The sequence below is a fragment of the Lineus longissimus genome, chromosome 12, assembly GCF_910592395.1.
Source record: "Lineus longissimus chromosome 12, tnLinLong1.2, whole genome shotgun sequence".
In the NCBI taxonomy this organism is placed as follows: Eukaryota; Metazoa; Nemertea; class Pilidiophora; order Heteronemertea; family Lineidae; genus Lineus; species Lineus longissimus.
This window is the reverse complement of record NC_088319.1, coordinates 12,513,743-12,539,875: the sequence shown is the minus strand read 5'-3', so window position 1 is coordinate 12,539,875 and position 26,133 is coordinate 12,513,743. Positions and strand designations below refer to the sequence as shown.

At 40.9% G+C, this 26,133-nt stretch overlaps 1 protein-coding gene across 1 annotated transcript; it reads left to right on the top strand.

Annotated features, from left to right (window-relative positions):
- Positions 1–4,492: 4,492 nt before the first annotated feature.
- Positions 4,493–21,904, top strand: LOC135496634 (zinc finger protein castor homolog 1-like). The gene is made up of 10 exons (XM_064786052.1): positions 4,493–5,569; positions 9,596–9,736; positions 9,852–9,990; positions 10,236–10,488; positions 10,646–10,862; positions 11,297–11,434; positions 11,727–12,693; positions 13,090–13,212; positions 13,525–13,642; positions 13,790–21,904. Exons 1-10 carry the CDS (start codon positions 4,567–4,569, stop codon positions 16,184–16,186), a joined length of 5,496 nt encoding a protein of 1,831 aa, XP_064642122.1. The 5' UTR covers positions 4,493–4,566; the 3' UTR covers positions 16,187–21,904.
- Positions 21,905–26,133: the final 4,229 nt, after the last annotated feature.

The following is a 26,133-nucleotide window of genomic DNA, read 5'->3' as shown; positions in this document are numbered from 1 at the left end:
AGTTGGCCTAATTGTTAGTCTGTCTTGATTGAGTCTCTTTCCAGAAAGCAGCATGGACAATTGTCCTAATCCTATATGGACCAATGCTGTCCTTAATAGAGAGGTGTACTGATTACAGGAGATGAATGAAAATGACAGATTTGGAACCAAAATGATTGTCCTTAATAGAGAGTGTGGCTTTTAAGAGAGGTGTCCGCTAAGAGAGATTCTGCTTTTTGTATATAAGTACATGAGATGTGTAAAATTTAAGTGGATTCATCACATTTCTTAGAATGTTTTACACTGAAATGGAATAGGGGGCCATGGGGTGACATTAATTGTCGGAATGGCTCAAATATGCTCACCAGAAATTTGAGATTGTTTACCATAAAAAGAAGGCTGTGAAAACTAGATTAATGGGAAATAGTGAAATTCTTTTTCCTCAAGGAAATGTTAAGAATTGCATATACTTATGCATATAGATTTGTAAAGAGTTTGTCCGACATAATGCCGTGTGCTAGAATTTCTGAACGTATTAGAAACTTTGAGTCACTCGCCTAGTATAGTTTGTGCGAGAATGTTTAAAAAAATTTTTTTACAAAAAAGGACTTTCTCAGAAATATTAGTGTGTGTCATGATAAGAAAGAGTGCTGTGTGCTGTAGGTGTTTAACTAGTCTTAGTCAGAGGATGTGAACCATCCTTGTATATATATACATGACCAAATTTTACAAATTATTTCTCAATATCTCAATATTAGGCTGTAGTGACGTTCTCTCATTGTTTCAGTTGATACTTTAAAGGTCACTAATGAGGCCTATTTCTTGCATAGGCTTTAACCAGTGCCTCCTAGAAAGGATTTTAAGGGTTGATCATAGGTACCACCATTTTGGCGAGAACTTAAAATCGTTAAGAAATGAGAACTCCTTCAAAACGAAGTGAATGCCAATTTCAAGGGCGGGAGTCACTTCATTCAAGAAATACTGTGTCAAGTTGAGGGACGCTAGTGAATATTTTACGTGTACTAGACCAAGGTTTGACAGAGGCAGCTCAACTGGCTCCATAGCCTCGACACAGTAAACTGCCTCTCTAAAAATCTGGTTTCTTGAAAGATTGCAAGAAATCTGTTAACGTTTCGGAGCACTTTTGGAAGTTCTACTTTCATGTGAAATCTGCAAAACATGATGAAATGTCTGAATGTTGGTATTTGTGGCATTCGCGCCCTGACAGAACACGGGCAATAACATGAAAATGCTCTCATAAATTAGCCTGTTTTCGCCATACTCCTGAGAATTCCTCAAGGTAACACGGCAAGTTCCCATCGTGAGATATCTTTGAACAATGTACCATCAAAATACTTCGTAAATGCCTCAATTTCCTGAAAAGGCCAAACTAAATGATTTTTTGGGTTGGCAGCCATGTTACCATAAGGTTTTTACAAGGAACTTTATATATTTGTCTCAAATAAGAGGACGGTAGATAACTGGGAAGATTAGCAACATGACTGGGGCTGTTTTTGTTGCAGGAAAACATGGTGCCTGTCACCTCTGAGGTCCCAGGTTCGATTCCCCGACTACCCCTGTATACTCATGTAATAGAGAGAGCAACTCTCTTCAGCAGTGTAGGTTTCCTCCTACTGTTCAAATTGCCCAGACATTGTCTAAAGAGCCAATTCATGAATAATCCAGGACTTATCAAAACGGGAACTTTGTTTCGTGTGGTTTTATACATTTGGAGAAAAATTTTGTGAATCATTCAGTAATGCGATAACAGGAAACTTTCCGTCATTATCGAAAAATTTCACCCAGACCCACACCATGATAACAAATTACCATTGTGTTAATAAAACTCTCAGAACAATTGAATTCTAAATGATTACATATAGCATATTTGGGTCAGGATATAGAAAACCACAAACTTGTGTTTGTGAACTTTAAACAAATGACTTTTGGCAGTAAACAGGTCGTTTTCTAATTCTCGTTGATAAAAAGGTCAGAAATTTATGGCGTGCCCTATATGGTTGACATTGTGTAGAGAATAATCAGAAAATCAAAGAAATTTGTTTTCGGATCTTATCTACGCGACTTCTGATTAAAGGATCAACCCAGTGATAACTGATATTCATATTTTGTTATGATATTTTGGAATTTTATGTGTTAACCTTTGGGTAGGTAGAACTAAAGACCAATTGGAAAATGTCTTTAACCCTTGTTTATTGCTATACTCCTTTTCACAAGAAAATGGCAAAACCAACCTAAAATGGCTGGGAAAAGTTGTCAGTATTACTTCTTATGGTCTGTTCTTGGATTTTGGCAAAGTAACTATTTTCATATACTTCAGACTTTGAAGTTTCAAAAGAAATATGACATTTTGTTCAAATGTTTCACTTTCTGTTGGAGCGTAGATTATAATTTGAAGTTACAGTAGAACCTCTCTATCAAGGACACCCTCGGGGCTGACAAGTGATGTCCTTTATAGAGAGGTGTCGTGATTGATGCTGGAAATTTCAAAAATAGAGGGGTTAATTTTTGTATAGTGCGTGAGGATGGAAAAACGCCATCCCAGTTTCCGTATCTGAGAAAACAACCTGAAACGGCCAAGAAAATTACCCGACATGTTCGAAATAATTCAGCGCAAAATCTTTAACGAGGTTAATTGTTCTAATTATAAAATCATTTACATCGCGGCATATTTTCCTCATTAAAGTTATTTTCTTTTCATATAAATCTGTCCAAGATTTCTTTGCGAAAACACGAATTCCAGACCACATTTTGTATATTATGTATTTATAATGCCGACAATAAGGCTATTCTTATTTTGCATTAACCCTTTAAGAGTAGTTTTCAAAAAGGTAGAGCAGCAACATTTAAAATGTCTGTAGCATGTAGGTCTTTGCAAAAATGTTTAAAGTTAACGTGACCAGTATCTTTATTAAGGACACTAGTTTTGGTCCCAATTTGTTGTTTCCATTCAATTTTACCTCTCTAATCAGGACACCTCTCTATTAAGGACAGCACTTGTCTGTCCCGAGTGTGTCCTTATTAGAGAGGTTCTACTGTATTTGCTATAGCAATTATAATCATTTCAACATGCCATGGAGACATACATATAAAACTGTGCAGCAGGCTCTTGATCTACCTGGCTCAAGAAATGATATTGAAGAAACCGAATCGTTAGGTGTGAAAGTATATTTTGTAATCTAATGCCCGAGATTCTAAAATGTGCTCTCGGTAAAACGGCTGTTAATGCATATTATGCATATGTAATTTCATATAAAAGTCTGAATTCCTTGGTATCTGATGCACCAGGTATAGAAGGTTTCAAAATGTTGTATTTGCAAAACATGTTTATTTATGTCTGTGTATTTATGAAGATCTTGATCAGATTGGTTCGTTTGTCAAGCAATTACGGTAAGCCTATCTCATTTATCTGCTGGATTGTTGAGGCTTGCACATTTTCTGAAATCATGGGTAGGCCTATTCTACGGTTACCAGGGGGTTAGTTGGGCTGGTTACCAGGGGGTTAGTTGGGCTTGTTTCTCCGTCTGTCTTATGTTTATACAGTGGAACCTCCCACCTTAGCGGACACCTCTCTATTAAGGACAACCTCTCAATTAAGGACACTAGGTTTGGTCCAAAACTGGTTGTTTCCATTCAATTTGACCTCTCTAATAAACACCTCTCTATTAAGGACAGCAGGGTGTCCTTAATAGAGAGGTTCTACTGTATATGATCTTTCATTTTCTCCATTCGTGAGTATCGTCATATTTCCCTATTTTTCGATCTGAAGCCCATTTTAGGCTCTTTAGGCTATAGCCTGAGCTGCGAGTGGCTTATCAGTTGAGCTTATCCTTGATTCCACAGCATTAGGCAACCCGACGAAATGTGAAGGCCGAAGTTTTCCCTTGACCTTCGAATTAACTATATTTCAAATGCCTATCAACAGATATTAATAATTGCATTCATGTAGAAGTAAGAATTACCAAGGCTTATGGAGGATATTAATAAATGAACAGTAATATGGCAGAAAAATCATATATGCCTGGTTAAACATACAACGTTTTGTAACTATTGCATGTTACGTCACACCCTGTAGAATTATGAAAATAACTGCATTTTCTATAATTCTGGCCTCATAATATTTAAACATTTCTGAGATGTAACATTTTTGTAAAAACGAATTGCGCAGCAATTTGTTATAGATTAATCATTTTGTGCTGGTGCTGGTGCAGATGTGTGGAATTCATAAATATGCCCTGTTTTTTGTTGAATTCAGTATTCTCTTCCCAAACTGTGTTCCTCTAAGGTTGTACTGGGATTTAATTGTACCACCATACCTTACCATACATTGAATCATCTTTCAGGAAGGAGTTGTCAAGACTGTCAGTGATAGAATCTTCTCACTTAAGATTTCTGTTCCAGAAGGGAATAGTTAGAAAAATTTGAAAAAAACTTATTTTTTTCTCAAAAAATATTTACGATATTAGTTTTGGTTTATCTTTTCAGAACACACAAACTATGAATGTATAAACTGAACAAAAGGTCGAAGAAATCCTACTATAGGTGTCGCCAGGGACCAAGTCAGACAGAATGGCCAAGGTCGGCTTGCTCAACGCAATATGCGCCAAGCTAAAGACGGACGTCAATGAGCTTGGCACTGAGGCTTTGGTGCAAAATTCCAGTGGCAGCAAAAATGGCCAGGATACGCCATATTCCTCCTATCGAAGCAGTCCGGGGACAGGTCAAGAGCTGTCAAATCATGCCTCATTAGATTTGTCAACGCACGGAACACCGGTGCAAGACTCGCAGGATTCGCCGCGTAAGAACCGGCGCAAGGCAGCGGCGCCGCGATGTTTGAAATCGTACGAGGAGGAAACGTACCAAAAAGACGAACTGGAGGAATTCGAGGCGAATAACAAGGATGTCGATTTTGCGGCGTACACTGGCGATTTGGACGAGAATAGTAACAAGTTAGACGATGAGGATGACGGTGAAAGGTTTGTTGACGGTTCCGACGGTTTCAACGGAAGTGAACCGTTCCGTAATGATCTGAGCGATGATGAGGATGAAGATGGATTCTATGCAAGGGATGATTCCGATGTTGACCAATATCCCGATCTTTCGCCCGACGAGAACTCCAGCGACGAAAACGATTCCAAACCACAAACGAGCAAAGCTAACACTGATGACTTTGGCGCTATCGATCTATCAGTTCAGAAAAGCCGACTGAAAAAAACAAGAAGCCCGTCGCCTGCGCAGAAAGTACGGAACCATGTTCACGTCCCAGTCAATTTGAAAGGGGAGCGCCACCTATCTGGGAGTATTGGGAAGAACTCTGGTGAGGCTGCCGATTTGAAGGACTATGCAGAAAGTACCATGAACGAGTTGTTGAGTATGTATGGCCTGTCCGAGGATTCTGGGGCCATTGCAAAGAACGTCCCGCTGCAGAATTTCTCATCCGGGCGGATTTTGGAGCGACATGTTGGCAGTCTTCATAACGGACGTCCCGTGAACCGCCCTGAAGCAGAAGGACGCAGTGCCCACCTCTATGCAAAATATGCTGAAAGTCTGTCCAAGGGATCCAGTGCTGAAGGTGAGTTTTTGAAGCTTTCTGAATGACACGAAACATTCATGACACTGAGACAGTGGACCCACCCTTTTCCCCTTATCACCAATAGCACCAATAGACGATTTCAAACAAATGGCCACAAATACTCGCGGCATGTTGGTTTAGATGAGAATTTCTGATCGATTCATGACCAAATTGATGAAGCGATGATTTAACGTCAATAATAACGACCGATTTAACATTCTTGTTTTTACACCCGCGGTTAATGCACTCCGATTAGCTCTTAGAGCCAGGTGGCCTATAATGCATCATGGATAATTTTGTTTATTCTAGAATCCATGGTTACGGGTTCCATTTCCTATATTACTGAATCGCATTTGTGGATGCTGTCGCTGAAAAGATTAACATATTTGCGGGATTTTAATATTTTCCGCCTTTCACCCTAACGCAATAGCGGCTCCAACTCATGGCGTAAACACAATCAGTTACTATGGCAACCTTTTCTTTGATTTCAATTAAATTGATATGGGCCATAAACAGATTGGGTGTTTTAATCTGTCGGCGTGGCAACTGGTCTCCGGCCATCATCAACTGGTTAGGTGGTGTATTTTGATATGGTTTAGGCTGTTCCCACAAAATCGTGTCCCCTCGGTTGTGAAGAAATAGTTATACACAATGCCATTGTGCAGTTATTACGCATGCAAATTTGTTGAAACTTGGTATCTATAGTATTTGTACATCTGTCTACACAATGGCATTGTTGAAATTTACCTTCAGTTCATATTTACAAATCACAAATTTTCAAATTCAAATTCAAATGCGAGTTCAATTTTTAATTTTTGATCGAACCGAGTTGGCCTTTAAAATCTCCTGTGGAATTTCATTCTCATTTACCGTGACAACTACCGTTGACGTAATGTCATATTGTAATCAATATCATCAACTAGGGATGCTGAACAAAGTTGTGAACAGCTTGATGGATTTCAACATTTTCTATCAATTAATGCAAAATTCACATTACTGAGTTATTTGTGACGTTAGCGCCGAGAGAACAATGGGCTGAGGGCGCATACTCGCCGGCCGTATCCTAGATACTTCGGAATTGACATGGTCTGATGAACCGGGATCGCACGCTAAATGAGAATAGGCCAAGCCAAGTAACAAGTTGTTTCTTTTACTAACTTTGAGAGCCGTTTGTGGATCGTTACCAAACCTGTCACGCTGCGTTTGATAGGCCTCAGGAATGTCCTTTCAAAACTCAATGATCTCAGCATGTTACTCTAACTTCTTTGCAATATTGAAAAACTTTAACTGATATAAGTGTTGGTATGAACTCAAGAAATCTTACCCTTCTAATAAGCCTTATCTTGAGATATATAGGTCTATGCCTGAGTTGGAATTGCTCTGTTTACAATAGTGGTTCGCTCGGAGAAGTTGAGGAAGAAGTTTCCTTCCACTATTGTCACTTGATTCTCACTGGGTCTGCTACCCAAGAAATAAAACCCACTTTGGCCTGAACGAGGAAATGTTTCTCGTTTCTATGGAGTTTCCTGCGGGACTTTGATTCATCGCCTACCGTCCCGAGGCTTTTACATCAGTGTTGCATTAAAGCGTGAGTTCTGTCTACATTTGTGCGAAACTATGGCGATGCCATTAGGTAAAATCATCAAGGTTTATTGGGACGTTTACGTCAGGTTGTGTATTATTGTAAGGGGTAAATATAGAGACGTGGATGCTGAATTTGAGGAAGTTACAACAAAGGAGACGAAGTTTGTGTAAAAATAACAAAATTATCACGTTCTTGACATTTCTATTATATATCAAATTCAAATCTACCATTAAAGACGGACGACGCTCATTGTGGTTTTCTCACGGACCTGCTGTGCTGGAAGCCATTTTTGTTGGAGAAAAAACGAATATATCGCATGCCCAAGTTGTCCCTTTAAGTGTCCTTTAAAAGGGTTACACCCTTCGTAATTACTTATGGTCCAGGAAAGTAGAATTGCAGTTATATACAATGCTGTAGTGCAGTTATTATGCATATAAATATGTGCTGAAACTTAACGAATGGCGTTGACCTTTAAGATAATGCATCTTGGTGTGGGCTGTGTAAATAAAACCCACTATGCTCCCTCTAAGTTTAAAGGGGATAGGAGGTGAGCCAAACACTTGACCTATGATGAAATCACACCAAACCATTCTTATCATGTATTGCAGGCAAGACTTGGTTATCATTTCTGTTCTTCTCAAATTGGTCTGTTTGCAGACTAATATAAGTCACAACCAGATGGCCAGGATAGGATCACTTTAATTGCAGAGTCCAGGAAGAGATCACTTTAATTGCAGAATCTATGTAAACAAATGTTGTTGATAATGAGTAAACATGAAATCTGACGGCATTTTTCATTCTTTGATAAAATTATGCTCTTCAAGATACAAAGACTGAATCCTGTCCGCCAACAATATGTTATATTTGTGCGTCTTCTGCGGCAAATAAATAGGGAGAAATTACCCAGGATTCAAGTGGTGGCTAATTAATTTGATGCGAAAAGTTGGCCCGCCGCCACTCTGTCTTTAATACACTCGCTATCAGAGTCAGCGCAGTAATTCTGCGTTTTATCATGAAATATTTCCCGCTAATGTGCTGGCAATCAAAATTAACTTTCTCGCCAATTTATACATTAACGAAATGCCGTGGAACGTGGCATGAAGCCTTTATTGTTTCGCTAATAATAAACAGGAATATTGCCGTGAAACGCTCCTTTATTGAATTGCAAACTGTTGCCATGGAAACGTGTGGAGTATTTTTGTCCCAGTTTGATTTTGGTAGCAATAAGTGAAAATGTTATTGATTGGGGTTGGAACGATGCGGGGATCATTTAGATATCAGCGCGGACCACTTATACGCTGAAGCTATTTTCTTGCGAAATTTTAATCGCTTTTCTATTGGTTGTCACGGCAACGCTAAGCTCCAGACCAGGTACAGCTTCTGGGACGCAAAACCTCTTTCCTGAGATTAGCTCCTAGTTAATTCATCGTATTTTCTATTGTCTTGAATAATTCACTCGCGAGATAATAACCACGGAAAACTCACATGTGAGCGTCTTGGCGTCTGTGGGGCACTTTCATGACTTGGGCATTGTCCGTAACAACAAGAATCACTCATAATTAAATCACCGTGGTTACAAACAAAAACAGAACATACACACATATCATGCCAAATAATAAATCTATGTATAAATAATAAAGTGCGTGTCGACGAATTTTCTCCAAGCAGACTAGCTGAGAAGTACTCAAAATGCTTGAACAAAGAAATTATCGTTGTATAATTAGGCCATTGTGGGTTGTCCAAACATTCTTCGTTGCCACGGTTCAAGTAAAGACAACTTTGGGTCGTTTCTAAGGTTTGGGAGAATTTATTATTAGAGTACTTGCACATATTAGCATAATACTTGTACTTTGGTTGTGTTTTGATCCTGGTCTTTTGCAAATTTAATGCCATGTGGTGGTATTTCAGTGTTATGTTTTTTGTTGAATTAGTGGGGCACTATTTGGTGTAAAATAGGAAATGTTGACCAAAACAGATTAACCCATTCAATTACTGGATCTTTGCATACATGTCAAGCTAGGCTAGGCCTATATAGGTTACATAATTTAGCTTAAAAAATGTGTGTTTTCCTAAAATATTTAAAAAAATTTAAGTTGTGCAAGACTTGTTTGAATTCAGTACATGACCAAAAACAGTCGTTGGGCTAATTATCAATTATACACAGGAAAGAGTGATTAATCAAAATGCCAGAAATTCCATCACATTTATTTCATATCACAGAGATAATTTCATAAACAGACCCATTTTGTCGACCAAATGCATTATATTTAAGATATTTGATATATCTTTCATGACGGCTGAACAGAACGTGACCCTGACTTTATTCTTTGCCATTTAATCCGATCATCTAAAATATCATTGGCAGAACGACAACTGTCTAAGTGGGCTATATGTGGCATTAGTTCTATCAATTTCAATGACCCACCATTCATATTTTCCAGCTCCCAGACCTACCTCGAATCACCCGCCTCATGTCCGCAAACATGACGATTATGAGAGGGATACTGATACGCCCCCTAGTGCTGATGCCAGTAACCATACCGCTCATTCCAAGACGGGAGCGAATGTCACCAATAGCCCAGGTAAATAACTTATCACGAAATTGACTACAGTGGGACCTCCATTAGCGGACACCTCTCTAATGCGGACACCTTTCTCTCAATATTTATATAATGCATCCCATAATTCATTTTTCAGGTAGTGGAAAGTTTGTTGAAAGTGCTGCGTACATTCGAGCGTGCTTCAACAAAGATATAGCGCCGTCTTCCGAGGCCAAGTCCCCTGCTGAATCACTCTCCGGAAAGCTGCTCCCTGACTATGCAAAGTACATTAAGAGGTGAGATATTAGAAATAACTTTGAGAAACTTGACAGTTCACTGCCATTTTCCCAAAAAAGATCATCATCTTTTTGACTTGCCGTGTTTCTGAGCGGGAAAGTAGGACTGACTTGACGCTTGAGTTGAAGATTCGGATCTTGGTGCGAGTGGAGTACATACTCCCTTGAGCTCGAGGCTCTGTTTAACCATGTCCTTGAAATCCCGCTTGCTAGAGTCAACAAATGTTTGCTCATCTTTGTTACAGGTTCAACGGTTTTGAGGACTGTAAGGGCACCCACTGCCAGGACATGATGTACCGTGAGCACTACCACTGCATGGACTGCAGCTTCAAAGTCTTCATCAAGAAGGAGGAGATGATACGCCATTTTAAGTGGCACAAGAAACGAGACGAGTCACTCCAACACGGCTTCATGCGCTACAGCCCGCTCGACGACTGTGAGGACCGATTCGGGGAATGCACGCATAATAAGAAGCAGACGCACTATCATTGTTTACAGGTGAGTAACCATGGTAACTGTACTAGGGATTGACAGGAGAATACATTTTATCTAACAGATCACGAGGTAAAACCAACCTAAGTCCTCAGTATTCCTTAAAATCATTATTCCATGTTATGATGAAAAAATCTTTTGATGGAAAATTGTATCTTTCCAGTCCGGTTGTAACAAGGTCTATATCAGCACCTCTGATGTCCAGATGCATGCCAACTACCATCGCAAGGATTCGGCGATTATTCAGGAGGGTTTCCAACGATTCCGCGCCACCGAGGATTGTGGGACAACAAAATGTCAGTTCTATGGGCAGCGTACAACACATTTTCATTGCCGGCGCCATGGATGTGAATTTACTTTCAAGAACAAGGCTGATATGGGTAAGAAGATTTTAGTTTTTTCCCCACCTAAGACTGGCTTTATTTGATAGCAGAAATGTAAAGATCGATGCTTCAGCTCCCTGCAGAACTCTTGGTGAACAAAGACCACACCGCTGCAAGTGAGAAACATGAGCAGCTTGCGTGGACTCTACCTCTGGCCGAGGTCAGAGTCATAAAGGCCAGTAAACCAATTTGGTGCCGAACCATAGTCGCATCCTGCCTTGGGACGAGAATACTCCTGTGAGAATTAGACCTCTAAGTGCAGGGCGGAAGCTGAAGAAGAAGACGCTTGGTGTAAAATCCATATATTTTATTTTCACCTGCAGTGGCGCCGCCAGCCCTTGTGTGGTAGTCTGTGAAACTAACAAGGACTCAAACTACATTTTCAGCTGTTTTTGACTTCAAATGATACCGAGCCTTGTCGTTGCTTTCAGAAAAACATAAAACGTACCACCAGAAAGACGAGGTCCTGAGCAAAGATGGCTTTAAAAAGTTCATGAAATACGAACATTGCAGCTACAGTGGATGTAAATACAGCAAAATCAGCAATCACATACACTGTATTCGAACAGGTAAGGAGGAGTTTATGTCCTTGGACAAGGAGCTTTTACCCTTATTTGTTGGTGAACTTCGAATTTTCAAAATCCGACCAAAAATTGGGATATTATAGGCATATTTTGCAAGTAGAGCAGCTCTAAGGACAACCGTTCCGGAATTCATTTGAAAATGTAATTCCAAATTAGGTTAAAGTTCCAGGATGCGAGTCAGTTGATAAAAAATGCAAAGAATATTCTCTCCAACTCTTATTTTTTCTACCTTGTTCAAAAAGTTGTGTCAATAAAAGATTTGAAATGCAATTTTCAGGTTGCAACTACGTCCTCCATTCAACGGGTCAGCTCTATTCCCACAAACGGAAACACGAACGCCGCGACTTTGAATTTGCCTACAAACGTTTCAAGCAGGAGAGCGGCGATGACAAGGGTTGTTCCTCAAACGATGGTAGCTCCATCGGGGCGCCGAGTGGTGCACCAAGCCCTGCGCCGTCGACTCAGGTGCGCCCGATTGCTCCGCGACAGGCGCTGAACCCCCAGCTCCCACATGGACTAGTGCTTCCACCGGCCCTTTCTTTGCCACAGCAGCAGGCTATGTTCAGCCACGCTCAAAAAGCGCTCATGACCGCCATCAGTCTCCAAAGTCAGGGCGGGAAACCCATCGGCAGCGGGCAAGAAAAACCCAACGATCCAGAATACATGGATTTAGAAGATTTGAAAAACTTTGATACGAAAGTCATAAACTCTGGTACCTCAACGCCGGATTCTTTATCCCCGCCTCCAGTCGTGCATCCTGCTCATCCACATTCCAAATTCACCCTAACTGCTGAAATGCGTCGGCAGCAGCTTCAGTCCGCCTTTGCCCGATACGCATCCGTCCTAAAAAATGCCGAGTTAAATGATTCCCTGAGTCTTCCGATACCCAATTTTATGGCAAATCAGCGGTCTGAAGATGCTGCGTCGCATACTGTTACCCGAGAGGATGGTCACGCTGAAGCCGACAGTGATACGCACACCGTAACTCACAGTGATGCTCCTGCTGAAACCCGCGGTGATGCACATACCGTAACCAGCAGCGATGCACATACCGTTTCCCGCGGTGATGTGGTAATAAAGGAGGAACGTGAGAGTCCCGTACCGGAGGCGTTGCAAGTGAAACAGGAATCTGACGAGATGCCGCAGATGCCACTTTGTGGTGAACAGGTGTTACTAAATCGACCGCTGCCAAAGATTATGGAGAAGAAGGAGAGGGACGAATCGTGGAAAAAATATTTGATCAGGTGAGTCTTTCATAGTGACCAAGCGGTGTTATTCTTCTTCTGATTTTAAATGCTCTCGCTAAATGCGGAAACCATATTTGCTACCATTTTGATTGTAGCAACGTAAGTGCTACACTCGTTCATGCACTCACAAAATGGAGGCCAATACCAACACTCTCTTCCCAATGATCCAAGTTAAAGTCCGAGGCCTTGTGTCACCATGTGCCAACTGCAACCCAGGTCGTGACTGGAATTGTGTCCGATTCAGATCAGATTCTTAGTCAATAAGCTCTTTTTCACAAACAAGGTTTATACAGAGCTTGATAGAAATATTAAAAATTGTGCAGGCACAGCGTGACGCAAGCGTGAAATTGTTCCGGCAGCGAAAGGGTAAAATTTTGGTCTGTTTTATCGCAGGTACACTGCCAATGATCCTTGCCGTGCTCGATGCTCAATGTTGTATAAAGATCACTACCACTGCAACGTGGAGGGTTGTGACGTCATGTTCTACACCAAGGAACGTGTTCGTGAACACGCAAGGTTGGTGCGAATCTTTCTTCTGGATTCTTGATATTTCCGTCTTCAGGTCCTGGTTCTTCAAAACAGATTTAGTCACTAACAATCTTCGAGGCTGCCAGACTGTGGAACTCGTTTGACTCTTCAGTGCGTGAGAGTGGTTCTGTGGCCAGATTCAAAACAGGGCTGAAGACCCTGCTCTTTAAAGTGTACTTCTTGTGAAAGCGTCTGTGAGCAGGACACTTGGAATAGGTGCTCAACACGACACTATTTACTTACCTACGTACTTACCTAGTTCTTACTTACTTACTGAAATGATCTTGTTGTCGCTTTCAGGCTTCATGACCAGGATGAGAAAGTCACCGAGTTGACATTCCACACGACCTCGGCCGATCATCCGTGCTGTGTTGAAGGCTGCAGCATCGAAGGACAGAAACACTTTCATTGTTTGTGGGTAAGTACGCTGGAACCTCCCGAAGCAGACACCTCTCTATCACCTTACTTATCACGATAATATCATTTTAGCTCTGCCCCTGAAATGTTGTGACAAATTCAAGAACGAAGCCTCATGGCCTTATAATACCTGTCTAAATTCTTTCAGCCTGAATGCGACCACGTCATCCGTATGACGGAACCTCCACTGACCCGCCTGAAGCATCACAGATACCATGAACAACAACGAACCAGCGACAACCTCAAATGGCGCATGGAGCGCACAGCGCCGTCCAATGATGGACTCCTCAGGCGGAAACGCGGACGCCCGCCAAAATATCCCAAGGACGAAATCCCACTGGTGCCGAAAGTAAACGTAACAGAGAATGCGATATTCGAAACGAGTACTCCAGTCAGTGTCAAGATAACGCGGGAAATGTTCTTGTTAAGTTCAACAAAGATCGTGAATGGATTCAAAATGTTTGAAGCCGGATTCCCGTGTCCGGATCAACTGTGTAAGCATTTCATGAAGGAACATTATCACTGTGTGCGACCGCGTTGTCATCATGTGACAAATTCGCCGGACGTTATGAACCTCCACGCGCAAGAGTTCCATAATTATGTGTCGATCATGGAAGGATTTGAATTCTTCGACCGTGACGTGAATTGTCGGCGTCCGCACTGTCAGCACAATAAGACCAATCGCCATTTTCACTGTGTTCGACCGCGTTGCGATTACTCATTCGTCCGCCATAGCACGATGTTTCAGCACGACAAGAAACATCATGTAGAATACAAAGCGCCGAAACCAGCGGAAGAACCGGAACAATCCCCGACGTCGACACTGGAGGATTTGAAGTCTAAAACGATCATCAAGGCGTCGGGAACATTCTACCCAATGTCTACCATTCCTCTTCACAAACCCATCGCACCGAAATCTTCCTCAGGTATTCCGCAGCCAGTCCCGATCAAGATGGAGCCGTCCCTGATGCGCCCCGTTGCCAGCATTCCTCCTTTTATAACCACCCAGTCGTCTGCCAATTCAACGTTCTTTGTTCCAATGGCATCAGCAGAGTCCATGATGAGCCTCGTCAGCATGCCTACTGCCCTACCGATTTTCACCGCGCCCATCATGGCGTTTCCTCCCGCGAGCGTGGCGACGCCCGTCATCCGCCCACCGAGCACGCCTACCTCAACCGCAGCATCAGGAGAGATAACGCTACAACAAGCGAGCGCAGCTGCAGAGGCCCTCAAGGACTTAGAGTCCTTGAACCAAGACTCAAACGGAAACGGCACCCTGGAGTCCGGTCATGACCCGAATAATCCCCTTGCTGGTCAGAAATCGCTCCCCCTGACTGTCCTGTTACAGCAGAAGACAGCACACGCACCTCACATGGAAAGCTGGCACAGCCTTCGATCAAAAATGCATTACATCTTAAACCAGAACTGTGGCCGCCCTTTCTGTAAGTTGAAGAAACGTGACCATTATCATTGTTTTGATTGTAATCAAGCGTTCTCTGATCCAGAACGGCTCAAAACTCACGTCGGGCGCCATGGGATAAAATTTGAACGAAATAAACATCCAAAAATGATGGTAAAATCACCGGGATCGTCGCGCACTGGGGCTTTAGATGACGAGGACAGTTCATCCCATGCTTCAGATTTGAATTCGTCGCTGAATCTGAACGGCGAGGAATTTTCAAACATGATGGCACACGCTCAAAAGGATGTCCCGGAAATTGGGAATAATGATATGGATATTGATAACGAGGCTACGAATGACGCCGTGGACGGTAACTATGGCAACTTAGAAATTGATTTGGATAGTTCGTCGGAGATGAACAGTTGGATGGAGGATTCTAATTCGCGTCGCTCGAGTCGTAAGAGAAACTCAACACGTGGTCAGGAGGATGGCGTGGATGCGGATGCGGTTATTGTCAAACAACGCCGCGTGACGAGTCCGCGTGTCTATAAGGATGAACCTGTACCGGATGGTTACACGCGATACTGGGCACACGAGGATTGCGGGCGACGGGGCTGCTCGTATCGCCAGAGTACGACGCACTTCCATTGTCGGCGGAAGAGTTGCGGGTTTGGAATATGCAGCAGAATCCGTATTGAACAACACACGTTACGTCACCAGCGTATCGATAAAATAACTGGGGACGACTTTGAACAATATCGCGCAAACCTCGAATGTGGGTTTCAAAAATGCTTGTATTCGAACCAAGCGACGCATTTTCATTGTTTGAAGTGTTCATTCACGTGCACGGACACGATCAAGGTCACCACGCACCGTAAACAACACAACAAGAAGGACTTCTTCATCTCTCAGGGGTTCCAGAAATATTCACAGAGTCAGAATTGTAAACAGAACTGCAAGCATAATCAGCGGCAGACGCATTATCATTGCATCGTCTGCGGCTCGCCAGTGGTCGGGCAATCGCAGATGGCGCCGCATAGACTGAAACACGCCGGATTGGGGCGCTTTCAGTTGGTGAATGTGACAGACTCTGTTGCGGCGAAAGCAAAGGGCGGAAAGTCTTCTTCGGCTGCTGTCTCTTAATAATTCTTTGGAATATATTCATTGACATTTTTCATCAAATATTTCTTGAATTATCACTCAATTTCAGACTGTTTTGCAGTTTAGGCAGACGGTCAGTTTGTCGTCTGCTGCAGTCTGTCAATTTCCTCTTGCCTGGCTTGTTAGCCTTGCTGAACAGTTTGATGAAATTCACATTGAAATTTATGGAAATGAATAACCTAAAATATTGTTTGAGGAGTAGTGAAATGCATCAAGAATATTTAGGGAAAAATCACCGAATAATAATCACTTGAACATTTGAATAGAATCCACTGGAATGTCAAGTTCACCAAAGTATTTAGCTAAATCACCAAGCTTTGAGTTTCAATCTATATATAAGTCTTTTTATATCAATTTCTTTCACCAGTATGAAGTCCTTTATTTTGTGCGAGATTTATTTCATTATCAAGCAATTTATACCCTGTTTATTTAAGAGTTTGATGTATTCCGATAACTTGGGGAAATTTTGATGAAGATGTCAAAATGGTTGAAATATTAAAGGGATTTTGAAGCAGAAGTGTCGCAAGATAATGCTGGGTCGTTCCTAATGATTGTTCCTGTAGGTACAATAGCGCAGAATGCCTCAAAAACTTGCATAGTTGACACTTTATCAAAATTTCCCATGAGCGTTAATTTCATTTCATGACCAAACAAAACCAGTTATGTAAATAGACCACTTGTACAGCTTCTACCGATATGTTGATTTTTATACTATAGCCATATTAAGGGTCAGGTAATATTTATATTACTAGGTAATGTTTATGTTACTAGGTGATGTTTTATTACATTACTAGGTAATGTTTACATTACTGCACATATATTTTGCCATATTAAAAGCCGTCATTTAAGAAAATCGTTTCAGTTGTAAACCAGGGTTTTTCCCCAAACAAACTGCTTCAATTAATTTACTTAAGTCATGCTAGATTTAAGAAAATGAAAGTTTAATGTGACTGAACTGAATTTATGAAAACTAAAGTCTGTTGTGACTGAACTGAATTTAAGAAAATGAAGGTTTAATGTGACTGAATTTAAGAAAATGAAAGTCTGATGTAACTGAACTGAACTTTGTGGGATTTTGTCAAACTTGGGTTTAATTGTCAACTTTCTTTCTACTGCTGTCCTCATCTAAGTTCTTCCCAAAATAGTCCCAGGTGTGGGCCACTCCCAATAACATGTAGAGCATTCCCGTAATAAAATTAGATGCCCTCCTCCAAAATTTTCTTTGGGCAGGGTTGGCTCTCAACTCAATATCGATTATGATTGTTGTACAGTCCAAATCACAAATGACATCCTTTCTGCTTCGCGTCAGTGGCATGCAACATACGCACGAGTTGTTTGTCAATGACGCACTTATCTCTCTGTTTCGTGTATATAACACACGACTGATGCACGCCATACGTGCAGGGTAGCACGTCAATGACACGAATTTAGGGATGACCATTGTGATTTGGACTGTATGGAGGTTGTCAGGTCTCTATGTTTTCTACCAAGGGTTTTCTAACTGCTGTTTTTAACCGTGTCTGTAAATTATCGATTATGCATCACATAATGCTGCTGTTGACGAGCTTAAAAGTAAAATCCGCCCATAAATAGAAGTGCATGGTGGAGGAAAAAAGTGTTTGTGTCTGAAATTTATGCTTTGAAACTCCTGAAGATATTCAGGTGCCCCTAGCCCTGGAGAATTATGCATTTAGCATGTTTAGGCTAGCCTGTATATTGACCAATAGCTCCTTTAAAGTTTGGCATTGACCAATACCCCCTTTAAAGTTTGGCATTGTGAGTTTTGAGTTAATCTGCTGATCTGCAAACAAAGTGTCATTGCCGTTTTGATTCGCTAAGTTTCTTCCCAGTCCTGCTCTCCACCACCACTTCTGAAATCTTATGCAATAAGACCCTGTTGTTATTCATATTTAATATATCACATTATGAGACTGCTTTCTTGTATCATAGGGTGTTCCAGAAAACTTTAAGCAAGAATTTGTTTCAGTCTGGCCTGTGCTTAATTTTGGTCTAAACTAATATTTTTATTGTTAATTTGAATAATTATCATTTATCTAAAGTTGAAGCTGAGAAATTGAATACAAATTTGGTGAAAAAATAATGAAATTGAAATGCCATACCTACAAAACTTTGAAAGGATAACTGTTTATGACTTTCAAAGCAAAGGCACAATACTGGGCCATGACGCCTACAAATTTATTTGATGTTGATGACTTATTTCGAATTAAAAGTAAAATTAGTCTTTTTAAAAGCTTTTCTGCTACACCCTGTGCAAAATATCTGCTATAATATTTGTCGCTTGGTGTATTTTTTCTACGGTTGTCGTTTTTAATCTTCCTTGCGGTTCACAAATGAAATTTACTGCTGTAGGTCCTTCTTCTGCTGATGTGTTTCTTCAAAATTACATTTTTGTTGTTTTTTATAATCTTCAGCAAACTTTATGCCTGCTAAAATTTCAGAATGGTTCCTAGCTCTGATGTATTGCACTATTCTTTTTTGGCTGTATTTTACATTAAACTGTATTTGGGTGAAAAATACTATACTGTAATTTGACTGTACATGTATTTGGGTGAAATGTACTGTATTTTACATCGCACTGTATTTGAGTGAAATGTACTGTATTTCATATAGTACTGTATTTGGGTGAAATATACTGTACTTTATTTACTGAATTTGGGTAAAATGTACTGTATTTCACATAGCTCTGCACTTGGGTGAAATATACTGTACTTTATTTACTGTATTTGAGTGAAATGTACTGTATTTCATATAGTACTGTATTTGGGTGAAATATACTGTACTTTATTTACTGTATTTGAGTGAAATGTACTGTATTTCATACAGTACTGTTCTTGAGTGTTTTACCAATATTGAACCAAATTTCACCTCTCCTATGCATGTCTAAGGTATAGATTATTTGCTATAAAGTTTGAGCAGCGGACTAAGATTTTATGATCAAACATCTGCAATGTCAAGGTGTTTCGGCATTGAAAAGATGATGCCATATCTTTTAGTTTTTTTCCCTCCAAGGGAAGTAAGATAGTCAGAAAGGTTGTAAGGGTTTAACTGGTACTCAAGCAAGGTAGCAAAAGATGGTGAGGTTCACTATCCCGTGCCGAGAATCTATTCACCAACAATGCCAAGTGTTTGTGTGCGACATCATCACCAGTGTTAGGGCAGGCCTCCCCGTTTTCTCAAAAGCGGATACCATGAATCAGGCTGGAGAAGCCGGTGTCTCCATCCCAAACGAATAAGGATTTAATTGACCAGTTGCGGTAAAAAGTCTTTTGGCATGTCATGACAGCTTGATGAACAGGCCGTAATATGCCACTTAAAAGTTTGTTGATGCACTGAAAACCTTAAAAAAACGTCAATCATTGCTGGATCTCTGTCGTGAATGCTAAACCATCCGATAACGAGGACCATTCTTGGTGAATTGGTTCTTGGACCAGATGGGAAACCTCACTAGTAACTGAAGGTGTCTGCAGAATGATGGGCTGAGGTTGGTTAAACTGTCAGTCATTTAGTTGGAAGTACGTGTAGTTTGGCAAAGAGCATTGCCAAGCTTTGCAACAATGCATAGAAACTATTTATTTTAATTATAATTATAATTTATTGTCTTCTAGAAGATTTTCCCTGTAATTGTCTTTATGTCCTAATGTGACTAAAAATAAATTGGACGAAATTATCTGAATAAGCCAAATGTTCCATGAAATATGTTATAGGTGGGGTCATCTTTCTCAGCAAAATTAACCCAAAAAGGGAGGAAATTGAATAATGATATGAAGTGTCCAGATATTATCGCTACATTAGCTGCGCTTACACCACGAAATATTGGTGGACCAATTGCACTTACACCACCACATTGCCGCGACAAATTGGTTCGGCAATCCATTGCCGATACAAATTGCCGAGCGAATTTGTCCCACCAAGCTTGATGGTCCAAATTCGCCCGGCTTGTTAAAAGCTCGGCTTTGTCGTGGTGTAAGCGCAAATGGATCGGCAATTAGCTAGTTAGATGGTTCGGCTCCAGGCGGCGCTTTCGAAATGGCGCTTTCTGCCAAGGCTTTCCGCGTTCTGCTTATTGTTTGCGCGCCATCTGTAGCCGGATTTTATAACTAGCTGCAGCGCTGGTGTAAGCGCTTGGTGGATTTTCGATGGTGCGGCATTGGTTCCCGAACCAAGATTGGTGGTCCATTTTCAGGTGGTGTAAGTGCGGCTATTGTATATCAGATTCACTTGAAATCATATCCAATTGTTTGAATTTTATTTCAAATCATTAAGAACATGTTTAAAAAGCTTCATTAAAACTATTTCTTTTGAAGTATAGTTTAATAGAATAATATACTCTTTGTGCCAAATATCTATTCTAAGTTTGTATAAAATCAGTCATGTCAGTAGGATACATCGAAATTCTGTACCCTGTTGAATGAGCTGCCTGATAATCTTTTTCATTTCTTGCCTTCGTTTAGTGGCTAAATGTAAACCAAAAGCAATAGTGGTCCAAGGTATGAACCTTGGGGCACACCACACTGCAATACTTAAGCACTTGACCTGCTTTGCTATGGATTGTGACCTTTACATAAGAGCAGTTGGAAACAGTGTCAGGTCATTGAAAGATTGTTTAAAGGGGTATGACGTTTGTTATTACTGCTGGTGCAGAAAAATAGAAGGCATACACAATGCCGTAGTGTAGTTATTATGCATACAAATTTGCTGAAACTTGGTATTTACAGTATTTGTTTATCTGTCTTCACAATGGTAATGCTAAAACATCATACTTAGTCTGTATTTGAGCAACAGCGTAGGCCTTTATTAAACCCAAGTTCATCCTGGTTGCAGAAATTATGTACATTCTATAATGTATAGGACACATGCATGTCAGTATACAGGGTGTAACAGAAAACTTGGGTAATAAAGATGATTAGCATGTTTTGTATGTATTTAGTTCTATAGCATTTATTGTCTTTCGTCAGTTTTAGCTCGCATGGGTGAGCTTATGTCATCACATCTTGTCCGTCATCTGTTGGTCCGTCCGTCGTCCGTCAACAATAGGGGCACATTTATTGGGTCTAGAAAGTTGAAACTTTGATGTGAGGATATCTTATGACAACATGACTCGACACCAAAAAAACCATCACAATTTGACCTACTTCCTATATGGAGACACCTATTGGGCATCTGTACAAGTTGACCCAATTTAGGTCAATTGTGACCTAGTTTATCAAGTTCACAGAGGTCAAACTCTAAAAGTGTCATTGAACCTCCATAATGTATGTCATTAATTTGCATCTGCAACTAAATGATTCCCAGGTGAGCAAAATCTCCCCAGGACATTTCTTTTTTTAAAGATCTTGGTAACAGATGGAAAGCACATGAAAAGCTTTTATTGACTTTGTCGAACTATACCATTGGTCTTCTAGATATGCTGATGGGATTTTAAAGATGTGAGAATCTGGTGACATTTTTGTTGCATATAAAGTTAGTGAGGTAGTTGTTGGAGCCCGGGGCTAATATTCAGGAGGTTGTGGGCTCTTTTCCGACTGTTTTTTCTTCGTATCCTTAAGCAAGACACTTTGAAACACTACCTGAAAAAGGGATATCATGAAATATTGATTACTGCCTGTATGTTTGATTTCCCTTGTTATCCCCAGGTGTGATTATTGTTAGGTTCCATTAATGCTACCTGTTTCTACTAACTTATCTATTGTAATTTATAAAACTTTTTTCAAAAACTTTTTGTGTTTATTTCTGTTAATTCATAAGCCTATAGCTGTTCTCAGTTGTAGTCCTCACAAGTGCCTGCTGATTTTGGGAAGTGGAAGTTCCCAGTTTAGGACACCGAAACTTTGTTCCATTGAGTAGAAAAAAATGGAGAGAAAGTCATATTTAGCCTAAAAAAACCAACAAATTCTACTGAGATTTCCAGGAGTAAGCACTGCTGCTGTCCTCCTGCTTCCTCCCTGCCAGGAACTGCTAAATGAATCCCCAGGTGCCACTGCGTCGAACACAAGCGAGATATTTCAGTTCTGACAAACGATATGGCAGCACTTCAATGGCAAACTCATGCCTGGTGTAAAAGTTGATTTAGTCTCCCTGTTTTAAAAGTCCTGCACTATTATTTGCTGATCCTTCAGTGACTTCTAGGTCAAGACTTGATACTGTGACTGCCCAAAAGAATCTGTTGGGTGGTAGATCCCTGTCCCTGCATTTCTGAAATCTGTGGAGACTGTCCCAGGGGAGGATGTGTCATGTGAGATTGTGACTGTCTTCAAGTGAAAAACTGACTTATGCCCCTCCAAAAGCACCAATAGATGATAATGATGATGATGATGAATATTGACACCAGGTAGTCAATTTTCTTTGAAGCGATACGGTACCAGAGACTTTCTTGGGCGATACGTATTAGCATAGATGTACCCTCCAGAATGGTCCTCGCAAGTGGTTCAATATGCTACGCTCCGGAAGCAGTGGACAGTCTGCTGTCATCTTTCTTTCTTGCATCCCATTCCTGTCGTAACTGGCCTAAAATAGACCTTTTGCTCTCTGTGTCATCTCATTTCGGACAACACCCCGCTCATAGTCACACCCATCTTTCTTCCTCCCGTCTTCACAGCCGTCCCCATGTCGTCTCCGTCTCATCTCAATCTTCAAGACTTCATGAAAGCCTTCTTTCGTCTTAATCTCATCTTATCTCTGGCATCCCGCCTGCTGTCTTCGCAGCCTTCCACTCTCGTCTGTGTCATTGTAAAGATACAGGTGGAATGTCAATACGAATAAGAAATGGGAGAGGGAGTCGGAAGGGTGCACAATCTTTCTACTTTCGGCAAATCATCCCGGCGGACGCACCCGAATCCGCTGGAATATGGGTATTGGCCGGCCCCAGCGTTAGCCCCTCAAATATACACTGAACTTGGGATGTGCGTCGGGCCCGTGTTGAAATGCCGTCCAGTGCCAGTTGGTGCGTTTTTTGCTGATTTGTGCAAAATTCAACATATCTCAAAAGTTCAATGGTTGACCTGCGATTTTTAAAAATATTTTTGTGTAGCGTAAGCAACTGTCTTTCACGGGAGAATGGTCACTGTAAGAATTATTCAGGAAGAAATGCATAATATTTGGGGTTTTCCGTGATTGTCCGGCCCAATTAGCAATATTGCCATGGCATTTGGGATAGTGAACAGAGCCAGGAGCAAATGCGACGCTTATGATTTATTTAAAGAAATAAAATGCCCGATTTAACATCCTGCAGAATAAGGGGAATCGGAGGTTTCCATTGATAGACGACACAAATGGGTTGTCCCTCATGCAATCACATTGGAAACGCATTTTAAAATAGATGTTACGTCCTGTTTAAACGGGCACGTCATCATAACGTACATTCGGGAAAAACTCCCTAACGAGACATCAATCAATCTGAAATTCTCACAAAGTCAGCAGATCGAGTGAGACTTGGCATCGATAATCACCGTTGACGACGCTTGGAGAATGGACGTCATAGTTCCGGTCATGCGCAAAGAGGTTCTCGTCTGCCACGTGGCCAAAATTCTTTTGGCGGGGGCTTGAACATTTCTCCTCAAAAAACTTTGATTTTACGTTTCTTTTCGCAAGTAAATACTTTTTGGGCGGTAAGTTGATAGATAAGATATCATAGCTCAAACATACATAGATTTTGATCTGCTTCTTTCACTTTTGATGCAGTATTTCATGATTTTTGTGCAGTGCGCACAAATTGTCGTGGCGCCCGAATTTTTGACAAATGGGCGTTCATTTCCTCCAAAAAAAGTGTCGAGTAGGAGTTCCAGCATCCTGGTCGAGTTGCCTTATTCAGATATTTGTCTTCTATGCGTATTTCTATGTCTGTTAAACTAGATTTTATAAATAATTTGAGCGTTTTTTCGATTGAAAAACGTGCACAAAAACGGAATACAATGTCTCAGTGCCTGCTGACCATGTGCTATGCCATGTGCATTGTGCGTGCATTGGACTGGGTGTTGAGTTCAGAAGTGTGTGAATTTAAGAGGAGGTAGTGAGATTTAAAGTTTACGCTGACCCTTTCGTGTCGATATGGATTTATCATTTAGAACAAAAAATCTAATGAAAATTGTGATCCTTTTCAGCACCTCGTCAACGTAATGATGATCGAGACAGGAAAATAGTGCAGCTGATCAAAGACCTGGTATAGCACCGTGGTCCTACTGGTTAAGAAATCTAGGCTAGTTCACGACCGAGGGTTGCAGGTCCCGTACCATGGCCAACTTCTCACCAAGATCTGCTGACCCCTGAGGCAACACCATTCGGACTGGAGATCAGAGGACAGCAACAAAGGAAGGACATGTTGCTTCTCGTAGGGGTAATACAGTACCACTGTATACAATGACCCCATTTTTTGTTGGATTCATTTTCACTGAGGGGTGATCAATAATGAGAATTTCAGGCCAGTCTGATTTTCACCAGTTGAGAGGGTGATTACCTGACAGTTATGTGGAGTTCCCCCAAAACTGTTAACTCTTTTATTCCATTTGTAAATTAGCGTTGCTTGTTATGCATAATATTTTTTGGGCCAATCAAGATAAAATTCATAGGGCCTTTTGTCCTTGGCAAGAATTGAAGTTGTGAGAAAAAACACTGATCATTTGTGAAATTTGTTGTAAATTTGTGTTGCTTCTTTTGTCCTTGTGAAATGTAGGTGAGAAGTTCTCAGAAATTCGCATTAACTTTAGACTGTATCACCCAAGTTTCAACTTTGTAGTTCCAGCTCTGGATGTAATTGAGAAATTAGTGCCTTTTTTTCATTTGTAGTTATTAGAATAAAAAGTGTACGATATTGTCATTTGGTTTGCTTAAGTGTATGTCATAACATTGCAGGATTGGAGCTGCAAAATAAATGAAATTATAAGGCTTCATTTCAAACCAAATGCTTTGCAAGGACAGCATTGTCTATGCGTCCCTGTCGGAGTTGACAGTCAAAGATATAATTTCTGTGACTGGCTGGCGCTCCAGAGAAACTCGACCTAGGGAATACTGTGAGTTTTGCCTTGCAATATTAGATGTTGAGTGCCCAAAAAATGTATGCTCCACCCCTGAATTGGTTATGAATAGGTGTTTCTTATGGCTTTGCCATAGGCCTGATAATTTCAGTGGTCTGCCAAAGTGATCTGTATTGCCTTGGACAAAGTCACAACCTGCTAGGATAGTCCAGGAGTGATGTCCAAGCCATTGGTGTCCACAACAACCTTTAAAGTCGCAACCTGCTAGGATAGTCCAGGAGTGATGTCAAAGCCATTGGTGTCCACAACAACCTTTAAAGTGATCTATATTACCTGGGACAAAGTCACAACCTGCTAGGATAGTCCAGGAGTGATGTCCAAGCTATTGGACAACAACCTTTAAAGTGATCTATATTTCCTGCATGGGACAAAGTCACAACCAGTGATGAAACTACAGCAGTCCATTTGTCATTTCCAGCTGCTACAGGACCGGAATATACATTGGCGTGGTCATTTAGGACTCTCTTATCGACATGTATGCTCATTCTTCACACCCCCTGTCAAAACGGCACAATCTTCCATGATGTTTTGCACACAAGACGAAAAGTGACCAATTAAAGAAGACGACAATGACTATGTACAACATAAAACGTCTCGATTGATACAATATCACAACCTGAATCTGGATATTCATACTCCATGTGACATTGAGTCCTGTACGTTCTGACACCCAAGTTATGAATATATATGCATGCGCACTAAGACGCCTAGTGGTCTGTACTGCTACAGGCCCACATTGCTTCAATATCACAATATCACAACCTATGCCAAGAGGTCAATCCTAGTAGCAGCAGGTCGATTTCAGTCCTTCGCCTCGTTCAAATCTCATACGGCCACCTGATGTATGAGCTAGGTGTAGAAGTTTAAAATGTCCTAGGAAAG

Coding starts and splice junctions, on each gene's coding strand:
- LOC135496634 (XM_064786052.1), top strand. CDS start 4,567: ATGGCCAAGGTCGGCTTGCTCAACGCAATATGCGCCAAGCTAAAGACG. Junction 9,737..9,851: donor GAATGTCACCAATAGCCCAG/GTAAATAACTTA, acceptor TTCATTTTTCAG/GTAGTGGAAAGTTTGTTGAA. Junction 10,863..11,296: donor CAAGAACAAGGCTGATATGG/GTAAGAAGATTT, acceptor CGTTGCTTTCAG/AAAAACATAAAACGTACCAC.